Source organism: Chlorocebus sabaeus, chromosome 8, assembly GCF_047675955.1.
Source record: "Chlorocebus sabaeus isolate Y175 chromosome 8, mChlSab1.0.hap1, whole genome shotgun sequence".
Lineage (NCBI taxonomy): Eukaryota > Metazoa > Chordata > Mammalia > Primates > Cercopithecidae > Chlorocebus > Chlorocebus sabaeus.
The window spans coordinates 2,741,480-2,754,684 of NC_132911.1; the positions used below are offsets into that span (position 1 = coordinate 2,741,480).

General features: G+C 51.3%; 1 protein-coding gene across 1 annotated transcript in view; it reads left to right on the top strand.

The window, feature by feature from the left end:
• The window catches only part of MYOM2 (myomesin 2), a 101,519-nt gene that overhangs the window by 17,413 nt on the left and 70,901 nt on the right, over positions 1–13,205 (top strand). The window contains exons 7-10 of the mRNA XM_073017921.1: positions 7,489–7,577; positions 7,658–7,708; positions 10,331–10,495; positions 11,406–11,567. Coding sequence (XP_072874022.1) covers positions 7,489–7,577; positions 7,658–7,708; positions 10,331–10,495; positions 11,406–11,567 — 467 coding nt within the window. The remainder of the gene's footprint in view (positions 1–7,488; positions 7,578–7,657; positions 7,709–10,330; positions 10,496–11,405; positions 11,568–13,205) is intronic.

The following is a 13,205-nucleotide window of genomic DNA, read 5'->3' on the forward strand; positions in this document are numbered from 1 at the left end:
TCCTGATGCTCGCCCCGGTGGCTGGAGCATGGCATCTGCCCGGTGGTGCCCCTCCCTGAGTCAGGGGGTCCACCAGCTCCTCTGGGTGAGACTCCCTCCTACCTCCTCTTCCAAGGAGCCTGCATGAGGCCTGTGGCCTTTCTCCTGCTGGAACTGTCCACCTTTTGCAGATTCACTAGAGTTGGTTGTTGAAAGGCGATAGTTAAGACTGAAATTTGCGGGGCATCCTACCTCGTTTCCCCAGATAAATCTGAGTTTCTCTAGGAAAGCTCTCCCTCTGGCAGCCTCCTCGGCCCTGCTCACAGAGAGCCTGCTCTGTGCCTGGTGCTGTTCTGGAGGCTCGGGAGGATTCAGGGGTCAAGACCCGGATACCGCCTTCCAGGTCCCACTCTCTGGCATCAGGAGGCAATTGTGAGTGAAGGACAGAGCCAGCCACAGCAGCAGTGCTGGGCACGGGGAGGGGCTGCGGCCCGTTGCGGTGTGAAATAGACGCCAGGTGGACCTTCATGGAGATGTCACGTGAGCAAGGCTTGAAGGCCAGTAGAGGACCCAGAACTGTGGAGTGGGTGGGCCCCTGTCACAGAGGCTCTGAGAGGTACATCAGGGGTCCCGGGCTAGCGGATTGGCAGGGGACAAGCTGTCATAGGCATAGCCAGTGGCCCTGCGGTTCAGGGGACCCCGTGGGCCATTGTAAGGACACTGGTTTTGCTGGAGGGAGGCAGGGAGACCCCAGAGGGCTGCGGGGAGAAGGAAGGATGTGACCTTCACCTCGAGAGGATCACTCTGACTGCAGACAGGCTGCAGGGCCTGGCAGGCCTGGTGGGGAGCCCTGGCCAGAATCCAGGAAGGACCACGGGCCTGGGAGCAGGAGGGCACAGGGGAGCGGGAAGAAGTGGGTGCTCTGGGCAGATTTTGAGGGTAGAACCAGCAGGATTTGCTGCTGGGTTCGACTGGACATTAGTGAAGAGAGGGGTCCAAGTGTTCTCAGAGCTGTGGCCGTCACAGCGGGGTGAGCCCTGGCATGGGCAGGGGAGTTAGGCACAGGCTGCACGGGATGCCTCGCCCAGGAACGTCTCCAAGTTTTTCAGAGAGAAACTTTCTCTCCTTGGATTTCCGAAAGTTGTGGGAGTTTTAATAGACCATAGGCCGTCATGTCTGGCAAGAGACCATCTGCCTTCATTTCGGACAGCTCGTGGATGTGTGGGGCTGTCTGCTTTCTACCCTGTGTGTGCCATGACTGTTTAGGGGTAAGTAGGTCGGTCTGAGTTCCAGATCAGCTTGTTCCCAAGCTGTGTTCCAATAATTGTTTTAAAAAGAAAATAACGATATTCCTTTTTCAAGAATGAAAAACGTCACATTGACACTGGTGTTGGCAACATTCAAACTTTACCCTGGGAACCGTACGGGCTTTGAACGGAATGGACTCATTTGTGAGCTAAAGTTGTTTAATCCGCCCCGGGAACACCACGACTCCATGATCCCCAAATATAGGTCTCCTCTGATGGACTTGGATTTTGCCTGAATATGCAAATATTTGGGAAACTTGGGAAAAGGAAATTTCCAAGACCAACTTTTCTCTCAGTATTCTTCTTGGTCCTGGGAAGCTCCAAACAAATGAAATGTTAATATGCTTCAGGAAAAGAGCAATGAGATAAGCCCACAAATTACAGCTTGTCTCAGCTATTCATTCCAAACTGCTGAGCCGCCGGTCATCGGATCTGTGGCCATTTTCAGGGGCGGAATGTGTTGGCACCCACGTCTTCATTGGCTCAGGAATGAGCTTTTCCATCTGTGAGATGAGCGACATTTATTCCTATGAATATTCTTTGGCCACTGTAAGCTGAATTCTTCAAGTGCCGAAAAAGAAGCTCCCCCTTGGTACTATTTGATTTTAAATTTGTAATTGGCACTGTTTTATATGCTCGTAAGATTTTCTCATGGGACTCAGGATGTGAGCCCTCATTCTTCGAAGAATATGATGTTCTCATATTTTTATAAAAATATTTATAATAGAACAATCTATCTGGTTTTCTCTAAGTAACACGCTCACTCCCCACTCACTCCTTGCTGAGTCATTTTAGGGTGAAACATTTCTTGTACTTTATTTGTAGAGTTTGCTATTTACATTTTGATTTAATTAAATTACAAATCCAGTGTCGTCACCGCTTACAATGTGAGAACATGAGGCCCATGAGAATCGATATGGCACTTAACCTCATGTCTGCTCATCTTTAAGACAGGACAGAACCACTTCTCCCAGGGGGTTGTTTTGGGGGCCTTTAAACAGAGACTCTGGGATGGCAAAGGGCCCCACGGACGTTTGTATAAATTGAGACCAGAGAAGACTCTCTCCGTCTATTCTGGGAACCTGTCCGAACAGAAAATAAAACCCTTGCCTCTCCCTCACTTGCTTGCAAGTTCTTACAGCATGAAGCAAAGGCTGGAATTAGACTGGGGGTGAGCCGAGTGCTTGTGTGGGACCTCGGGAAAGGAAGGAAGACTGGGGTCCTTTGGAAACTGCCCATGGACAAAAGCTGTGATTTGCCTCCAAATCCCGAGTGGACAAAGGCTAAGCTGAGGAAGTCTCCACGCGAGAGTGGCTGACCTTCCTCCCGGGTCTGCTCTGTCCTCTGCCCAGGCCCCCTGTTTCCCGGCCTTGGGGCAGCCAGGGGGCAAACCCGCCAAACCCCGTTTCGCCCTTACCTCCCTCCCAGGGCAGGTCTGTGCGTTTGTTTGTAATCTACACAGGGACCTGTGTTCCAACACACATCATACAGCATGAAACAAGGACGAAAGAGAAACAGAAAAGGGTGAGATAGCGGGGACCATAAACAGAAGGCCTGACTTACCCATGCCCACCCTGGGGGTGACTGCAAGCTCCTTAGCGGGGCACACCCTGGATGGATTGGGGCCACCGCCATCGTCAGTGGGTCGGGATCTGTGCTCAGGTGATGGGTTTCCTTACAGAAGGAAGGAGAGCGCTGTCTTCGGAATCAATTCTCTTTGGAATCCATGCTCACGAGCCCAAGTGTTTTGCATCGGTCGCTGCGGGCGGCGAAGTGGATGGAGGGCTTCTTCCCCAGTGGCTGCTGCCTCTGAGCACCAAGTGCTAATTGGTGATTTGACGAGCTAATCAGTGCTAATGCGTGAGGCTGCACTCCCCTGGGATCTTAATGCCTTAAGTCAATTGAAAAACAAGCTCCCTGCCCTTTGGGAGAGGCTGCTGGCCTGGGAGACACATCCCCCTCCTCCTTCTCCTCTCCTGGCACCAGTGATCCTATTTCCTCCATTCTAACACAAGCTTTATCCCCTTCCTGGGCCCCTCCCAGCTATCCCCTGCCAAGGAGCTGTGAAACAGCAATTCGTGGCAGTTCTCAAAAGACTTGGAAATTGTGCTGCTGTATAGGACTATAAGGGCAAGGAGGGGTTTCCGTGGAGGAGAGGCCAGAAGAAATCATCTTTGAACTTTTGGATCAGGAATTCAGCTACTATCTCTTAATTACTGATACATAAGATGAACATTACATGATGAAACTACAAAGTGTTTGCAAATACATTGTTTTATTTAATCACCAAAGTCACCCTAGTAAGCTGTGGGTGCTCAGTACATGTACTCTAGAAGTCTAAAACACCCTCGATGTGTTTCTTGGAAAGTCAGTAGATAAGAATGATTGGGCTGGTCTCGTGAAGGCACCGATTTGGAAGGAAAATTCGAGACTGGCAGCTGCTGGTGTGTAAGAACCTTGGCAGGCCGGGCACAGTGGCTCAGGCCTGTAATCCCAGCACTTTGGGAGGTCGAGGCAGGTGAATCACGAGGTCAGAAGTTTGAGACCAGCCTGGCCAACATGGTGAAACCCTGTCTCTACTAAAAATACAAAAAATTAGCTGGGTGTGGTGGCGCGCACCTGTAATCCCAGCTACTCGGGAGGCTGAGGCAGGAGAATTGCTTGAATCTGGGAAGCAGAGATTGAAGTGAGCCAAGATCATGCCACTGCACTCCAGCCCTGGCGACAGAGTGAGACGTCGTCTCAGAAAAAAGAGCCTCGGTAACTATTTGTGCCCTGAGTTTTCTTATTTATTCTTATTGCTCAAGGTTTCTTCTTATTCTCTCTTCTTCTTATTGCCTCATATTGAAAAAAATCCTGAATCCCAGACAAGTAGTTGCAAGTGAAAACATTTTTACCTTGACATCTCAGAATATTATCCGATTACACAGAGGTGGTAGGAGAAGCTCTGCCCGAGGCCACGGTACCCGTGAGTTAAGTGGCTGTGTGGGGTTTGAGTTGGGCTTCGATGCCTGACCGGTGTGTGATGTGCTGAGTCTACACTGACACCACAGTTTAAAAACGGCTAAAACACACAGAAGAAGGAACGTGCAGCACACAGGGGAGTTTTGAGTTGAGAGCCGTGGGGCGCAGTGTGAACGCCGTCGATGTAATGTAACAGGCAGCAGCAGGGTTTTTGAGGGGACTGGCTGGAGCCCCGTCCATGCAGCCCACACTCCCGCTCCTGGAGGACAAGGGTGGGTCAAGACATTCACCCCTCCTCACTCAGGAACTGGTCATGACGGTGACCTGCTGGGCTTGGGGACAGCCTGTGCCCTTGTCCAGTCAGGTCACGCCCCCTGAGTCCTGCCCTGGTCCAGCAGGGTCACGTCTGGCGGTTCCTGCATGGGAACTGCCCGTGCACCTGCTCTGTGCTTCTCTGGTTTATGGCTCCCTCCTTGCGAGTCTGAGTCCACCTGGATTGTGCATTCACAGGACAGGCTCCAGGTCAGCAGATTCTGATCAAGCAGATTTTACAGACCGCCTTGCTCACTTCCATATACGCTGGCATTCGAATCCTTCCAGCAGTGTCTGTGGGAGGCTGTCACCCTTGTTTCTCTCATCTGTTGTGTTATTGCTAGTGGGGGTGGGATTGTTGGAGAGGAACGGTTAGGGCGAATCCCAAAAGAATATCTTTGGGTTTGGAGAATGCATTTATGAAAACATAATGGTTTTATTATTTAGAAGAAGTAACACGAGCACAAAACAAACAAACAAACAAACAAACAAACAAACAAACAAAATGGAAAAATGCCCATGGATCCCACAGAGAAGCAGCTCCTCCTTCCACCCTGGACCCCAGTCCCAGGCGTGTTCCGAGAGGCAGTGGCACATTGCGCTCCTTGTGGGAATGTGTATACAAGTATTATGTGTGAATTATATGGGTAGATCAGCACAGGTTGTTAACGCTTAGCATTGGAGAAAGCCTCTACTTATGGGATTTTTATGTGTTTTACACACACTGTTACTTTGCCCCTGGAGACATGGCTGTACTTGCGGTGAATCTGGAAATTGCATAGCAGTGTAGCTTCTAGTGAGTTCAGGCTGGAATTGTAGCTTTGGTGATGATTTTGTAGTTCGGCTTGTATTCCTCCAAGGTGAACTAGAAGATAATGCTCTTGGTTTGAAGATCTACTCGGACTGGGCTGTGGGGTGTCATCTGTCCCTTGAGCAGTGGCAGCCAGGGAGACCGGATGACTTTCTCTGACATATTGAGGCTGGATTTGAACTTCAGGAGGAGGGGAAAGAATTCTTGGTAATAGCACAGGTCTCAGACACGCTGTTTCCCTTTTGTTGGAGAAATGGAAATTTTTGGTCTAAGAAAATATGTTCAGCTCCTAGTGGAACAGAGAAGAAAATAAAATTACTAATGACTTTGCAGGAATGGATTTTGTCTCTGGAGGCACTGGCTTCTTGATGCATTTGAAAAGTCAGACTTGAGTAACTCTTGCTTTTCTCAAAAGTGGGACTTCTTGTGTTGTTTCTTTTCCTGGATTAAGATTCTGCTCAGGTGTCCATGGCTTGGAAAGGAGTTACCAGAAAGAATGCAATTTTGGAGTCACGTGGACCTTGTTAACCTAGCTTCTTAGCTTGCCATGTTGATTGCTCGCCATCCTAGTGGGATAATGACGTCTATTTCGAGGCTACTTGGGGATGAACATGGAAATGTTGACATAACGTGACCTGAAGAGGGCTTGGTGTTGAGTAAAAGCTCAGCTGATCTCAGCGCCTCTTCCGTACCCCCTCTTGTCTCCGTTTCCTGGGGAAGCTGGTGGGAAGACAGTTCACAGCCAAGAGAAGAAGTTTTAGCTTTAGTGCCACGGATATGGGGAAGCAGAAGACCCACCCCCACAGGGACTTGGGGTTTGTGAGCCTGTGGTCTCTGGCTATTCCTAAGTCATGTTTTTTTGTTTGTTTGTTTGTTTTTTCCCCAGGGGTAAACATACATCAGTGTCTCAGGTGGAGTCCAACTCAGACATTTCAATACACCGTTGAGTGGGTGATTCGTATCTGGGGATCATATTACTTTGGGATTCTGGACGTAGCCTCTTATGAGCATGGGATCCTGCTGGGGAGCCGGGTCGGGCTGTAGAATCGGCTTTTGGAACAGGGAGCTTGTCACTTAAGAGTTAATTGGTCTCTGTTTGCACCTTGGAACCCTTCGTGTGTGCCAGGCACAAGCTGTGCTGAGGGCTTTGGTGGGTTCTCAGCGGCTTCCTTCCGGGATTCTCATCCCAGGGACATTAAAGGGTGGGGAGCATCCCAGGTGCAGCTTCTCAATGCCTGCATGCACAGGTGGGGGGCATCCCAGGCACAGCTCTTCAATGCCCGTGTGCACCAGGTGGAGAGCATTCTGAGGGCGGCCCCTCAGTGCCCGTGTGCCCCAGACGGAGAGCAATCCGGGGGTGGCCCCTCAGTGCCTGTGTGCACCAGGCGGAGACACACAGCATTCCAGGGGCAGCTCTTCAATGCCCGTGTGCACCAGGCGGAGAGCATTCCGAGGGCAGCCCCTCAATGCCCCTGTGCACCAGGATCGCCTGGGAGAGTGGAGCAAAGCTCAAGCTCCTGGACTACCTTAGAACTGTCATGGGATGGATTGCCCACGTGGGAACAACTCCTTTCATGGGAACAGCTCCCTCATGGAATGGACCCCCGGCCATGGCTCAGGGCCTCCCTGAAGCAGCGCTCTGCCTTCTTCTCTGGCAGCAACCTCGCTCCTACACGGAGCGGGTCCAAGGCTTTCCCCCACAGGCTCTGTATCATCCCATCACGAGTGGTTCTGCCGGAGCTTGAGGTCCCGGGAGGCTGTCTGTTGACAAGATGAAGCCTCACATTCTACAGAGGTAGTAAAAATAGGACCAGAATGGAATAGAGACTTCTCCTTGAGAATGAACAAAGGATTTTCAGGAGTGCCAGTACCATTTTATTCTGAAGGCCAAAGCTGCACCCTCATCTGGGATCAGGCCTTCATCTGTGTCTATAATTAATACCGAGTGCTGCCTCACCTTTCCAAGGACAGAGCTGGCATTGTTCTTGTACAAATCACTCATGAACAAATAACCCACGCCATGTGATTTGCTTTCGAGGAATGCTTTTGTGCAATCCGGGTCACTGACTTTTACAGGACGGTCCCGCAGACTTTCTCTCGCTTTTTCTCTCCAAGGGCAGACTTTGACGACACCGCAACGTACTCAGCAGTGGCCACCAACGCCCACGGACAGGTGTCCACCAACGCGGCGGTGGTGGTGAGAAGTGAGTGTTGGGTGGGCTTTCACGGAGCGCCTTCCTCCTGCTTTTCTCTTTCTTGCTGCACTCACTTCACTGTCTTGCAGGGTTCCGGGGAGACGAGGAACCGTTCCATTCGGTGGGACTCCCGATAGGATGTAAGTGGGTCTTCGTTTCCTTTCCATGTGGTGAAATGTTTAGTGACATAGCAGGCAATTTGAAAACATGGTTTCCTAAGGGCCAAATCTTTTTTTTTTTTTTTTTGGGACGGAGTCTCGCTCTGTCACCCAGGCCGGAGTGCAGTGGTGCCATCTCGGCTCACTGCAAGCCCCGCCTCCCGGGTTCACACCTAAGGGCCAACTCTTTTTTACAAAAATCATATTTCAGAAAACTCCTCCAAGTTTCTCCTGGCCAGTGTTAGCGTGCTGACATTTGTTCCCACATCATTCTATGGCTAGGTGGTATTTTTAGACTGGTGAAAACATCGCTTGGAGAGACTACATTTTTGAATTGGAAAAAAAGAGACACATTCAAATTCTTGACCTGAATGCATCCCGTTGCTGTTTCGTGTTTAAGGAGATGTGGTGTTTTCTTTTTTTTTTCCTCCAAAAGTCTCTTGGTCCTTGTAACAAATAACTTCAGGTCAAAATGAGGGCAGTGCAGCAGGCTTTGGCCCAGAAACCCGCCCCAGGCCTGGGACCTGCCGTGGCCCTGTAATCAGGCGAAGCTGTCTCTGGCCCTGGGCTGGCTTCACCCTCGCAGTCCCGTGGTGCTGGGTGACCCATTCTGGGTGAGGTGAGGAGGTCCCCATGAGGGCATCTGAGAACTGGGACATGATGGATGCACTTTCAATGCAGCTTGTTTATGGCTTGGGAGTGAGTTTCAGAATTGGCCTGAACTTCCCAGGAAGGAACCGTACATTCCGATGGAAGCACTGATTTTACTGTAATGCAAGGCTTAGATGCTCCGGGCCACGTGCTGGGAGTGGAGAGTTGACCAAAGTGACGATGGAGGGTGGAGCCTCCTGGCAGCTGCTGGACGCTGTGGGCGTGGCCTCCGCTTGCTATTTCTGTGTGACTTTTATTGCTGGGCTACATCCAACACTCGGTGAGCCTCCAAGACCACCAAAGGGCAGGCAGGGACCAGGCCGAGGTGAGCCTGGGGAGGCTGGGAGATCTGGGCGTCTGTGTGCAGTTCTGGCCCTCAGGACAGCACGGAGTCTGTGTGGAGAGGTGCCCCAGGCACTGATGAGCTGGGCTGGTCCTGGCGGTCACCTGGTCCCATCCCGGAGTTTCTCCTACCTATGACCATTTTATCTTTCTAAACAAGAACCGGGGTGCAGTTACAGCATAGATCACCATGTAAGAATGCTTGTGTGTTCACCACCCGTGTTTGACAGGGGGAACTATCTTGCTATTTTTGCTTCAGTTGTTTTTCATTGAAGTCCAATTTACATAACACAACATTAGCCATTGTACACTGTACCATTCAGGCTAGCTTCAATTGTTTTCCAAGAGCTGAAACAATCACAGAGATGATGAAGGCACCCAACGCTGCTCCTGTCCGTCTCCCACACCGTCCTGGCCTTTGCAGTGGCTTTTAACATTTTTTATTTTTATTTATTTATTTTTGAGACAGGGTCTCACTCTGTCGCCCAGGCTGGAGTGCAGTGGTGCGATCTTGGCTCCCTGCAGCCTTGATCTCCCTGGCTCAAGGACTCAACCTCCCGAGTAGCTGGGACTACAGGTGTGTGTCACCAAACCTGGCTCATTTGGTTTTTTTGTATTTTGAAGAGATGCAGTTTCACCATGTTGCCCATGTTGGTCTTAAACTCCTGGGCTCAAGTGATCCTCCCGCCTTGGCCTCCCAAAGTGCTGGGATTGTAGGCATGAGCCACCGTACCCGGCCTGTGGCTGTTGTTTAAACTTCCTTACGTGCATATATCTGTAAATCATACAGTTTTTTTTTGGTTTTAAAAATTCAGTATAGACTTTTTCCTGACACGTATGTACTCCCCCTACCACACGTATTTTTGAAATTTAACCAGGCTGACACTTCTGGATCTCGTTACTTCACTTGGGTGAACTCTAAACTCTATGGATGCAAATACCACCGTTTGTTTTGAAGAGGAGGCAGCCGTGGCCTCGAAGTCCATGTGACTTGCCAGAAGCCACAGTCTGGGGCTGAGGTTGGACTTAAACCTTTAGTCTTCACACACGGTCAGGTTCTCAGCCCTGCCTCTAACGACACCACAAGGTCGACTTTGTGACATTTAATTCTTCAGCAGTGGCTTGTCTCAGCTCCGGCTGCTGGAACAACACGCCATGGCCGGGGCAGTTTACAAACAATAAGCACTTATCCTCTCTGTTCCGGAGGCAGAAGCCTGACACTCAGCAGGCGTAGCTTCTGGTGAGAACCCTCCTCCTGGGTTGCTGACGGCACCTGCTCACAGCATCCTCACATGGACGGGAGGAAGGTCTGGCCTCTTCCTCCTCTTCCAAGGGCGCTCATCCCCGCCCTGGGGCCCAGCTCTCATGATCTCATCCCACCCTCATCGCCTTCCAAAGGCCCCACTTCCTCACACCGTCCCACTGAGGGTCAGGGATTCAACCCTAGAATTTGGGACACAGATATTCCGTCTGGAGCACAGACCTGGCTGGGGTGTTCCATGCTGTGGGGCGGTGACAAAGATATGCTTTTGCAGTGACGGCCTGAGTGTGTCTGCTTTCAAAGTTGCTCTCTGCCCTTCGGCCCTGAAAGCCTCCATCGTTTCTGTGCAGTGCCCCTGTCATCAGTGATTCCGTACACGCACTTCGACGTCCAGTTTTTGGAGAAGTTTGGGGTCACCTTCAGGAGGGAAGGCGAGACGGTCACTCTCAAGTGCACCGTGCTGGTGACACCGGACCTGAAGCGGGTGCAGCCGCGAGCCGAGTGGTACCGTGATGGTGAGTAGGACACAGCCCAGACCCGGACACACGCCAGGAGGATTTGGGTCGAAATGTCCTTTAAATGTGGGTGTCAGTGTGGCTTTTGTCTCTCCACTGGGTCAGCTCCAGACAGCCAAACAAACTGAGGGACTGTAGAGAACTTGGCGGCCCACCGTTGACTTTGAACTTCATCCAGGAGAATCTTGGAGAGAAACCCCAAATCTAGAGCAGCCACTTAGAGACTGATGGCTCGTACGACCACAGACAGAATGGTCTCGTGCTATTGAGATTGAGTTTAATGCACATTACTGCATGGAAGGGGCTGGTTAGCAGCTTGTGTACTATCTCTAGACAGAAATGCTACCTTAGTCCTATTACGATTCTTTTCTTCCTTCCAGTCCAGTCATTTTGTTTTTAGAGTTTGGTGATGCGGAGGGTCTATGCTGGGTTCTTTGGAGATGTGACAGTAGCCCCTTCAGACGCACGCCCCTGTGATTCCCTACGGGCAGGAGGAAGCTGGTTGGGGCAGTGGCCACCCAGCAGAGAAGCAGGGAGCCCCCAGGTGAACTCAGCTTACCTGAGGACAAAGCTGGCGACCGCTCGCAGCACGTCCCACCTTTACCCACTCAAGTGGCAGCCCGTGCTCTGGGCTGTGGGGTGGCAGCCTGTGCTCTGGGCTGTGGGGTGGCAGCCTGTGCTCTGGGCTGTGGGGTGGCAGCCCGTGCTCTGGGCTGTAGGTGCCCCATTCATGCACATGCTTCCACGAAGTGCAGCTGTTGGGATTTTACCAGGTTGAGGCTCTGCCTTCCGTGGTGTGCAGTTCCACTGTCCTGTCCCGCTCGGAGACGGCGCTGGTGTCCTCAGGCTTTCTTTGCCTGCCGGGGTGATTTTGGATGCAAACCTTGCGTGTCAACGCTCTTTCTTTCAGACGTGCTGGTGAAAGAGTCTAAGTGGACGAAGATGTTCTTTGGAGAAGGCCAGGCCTCCCTGTCCTTCAGCCACCTGCACAAAGATGACGAGGGCCTGTACACCCTGCGCATCGTGTCCCGGGGCGGCGTCAGCGACCACAGTGCCTTCCTGTTTGTCAGAGGTGTGGCAGGGTTGTCAGGGTGCAGACCTTGTGTGTTCCCGGGGAGGGGAGGCGGCCCTGGGAGGAGGGAGGCACTGGGAAAAGGAGTCAGGAGGGTGTGAGACCACTTTGATCCTTGGAGACCCCCGTGCGGCACCGATTTTCCCTCGGTGCACGGGCACACCAGGCGCTTCCTGCCGATGAGCAGACAGAAGAATCAGGACACAATTCGGAATAGACCAGAATCGTCATTCGTTCATATACTCATGAGCATTTGATAAATGGCTCCCAAGAGTGAGTGCACCAGATTTACTGATTCTCAGGGAAGGTAGCCCGAGGACAAAGAGGGGCACAGTGTTGGAGTCCCAGGGAAGAGCTTCCTTCCTCTCCTGCCAGCGACTCACTGCCTCTGGACTTTGGCTTAAGAGAAACAGACGTGAGGATGACAGCCAGTGCTGTGACCTCCACCAACCGCTTTAATGAAACTTGTGCTTAAGACGTTTGTGGCCGGGCGCGGTGGCTCACGCCTGTAATCCCAGCACTTTGGGAGGCCGAGACGGGCGAATCACGAGGTCAGGAGATTGAGACCATCCTGGCTAATATGGTGAAACCCCGACTCTACTAAAAATACAAAAAAATGAGCCAGGCGTGGTGGCGGTGCCTGTAGTCCCAGCTACTCAGGAGGCTGAGGCAGGAGAATGGCGGGAACCCGGGAGGTGGAGCTTGCAGTGAGCTGAGATCTGGCCACTGCACTCCAGCCTGGGCCACAGAGCGAGACTCCATCTCAAAAAAAAAAAAAAGATGTTTGTGGCCACAACAGCCATCACCACCAGAGGCTTTATGTCAGGCAGTGTGCTGGGGTCCTACACGGATTTAGTCTTCACGACAGACTCACTATGGAGGCTTCACTCATTCCATTTTATGAAAAGAAAGACAAAATTTGTGATATACATATATATATTTATAAAATGCCTATTGTATACATCCTATAGGTGTGCATGTATGTGTCTATACTTACATAAACATCCGTGTATACATAAGCTAGAATTCTTACAATAACAGCTAAAGGAAATACTATTCTCAGTTTTCCAGATGAATCCGTTGAGGCTCAGAGGCAGGAGAAATGTCTCTAGGGTGGAGAGGCTGGGATTTAAATTTTGTTGGAGCCTGAGCTCCTGCTATACAGTTGTAGTGTTTTTGGCATCGTGTGACTGAGAAGGAGGGGCCACCTACCCCCCAACCCTTTTTTGTTTTGTTTTGTTTTGCTTTTGAGACGGATTCTCACTCTGTCGCCCGGGCTGAAGTGCAGTGGTGCGATCTCAGCTCACTGCAAACTCCACCTCCTGGGTTCAAGCGATTCTCCTGCCTCAGGCTCCTGAACAGCTGGGACTACAGGCACCCGCCACCGCGCCCGGATAATTTTTTGTATTTTTATTATTTATTTATTCATTTATTTTTTGAGACGGAGTCCTTGTTGCCCGGGCTGGAGTGCAGTGGCGCTATCTTGACTCACTGGAACCTCCGCCTTCTGGGTTCAAGCGATTCTCCTGCTTCAGCCTCCCGAGCAGCTGGGACTACAGGCGTGTACCACCATGCCAGGATAATTTTTGTATTTTTAGTAGAGACGGGATTTCACCGTGTTGGTCAGACTGGTCTCGA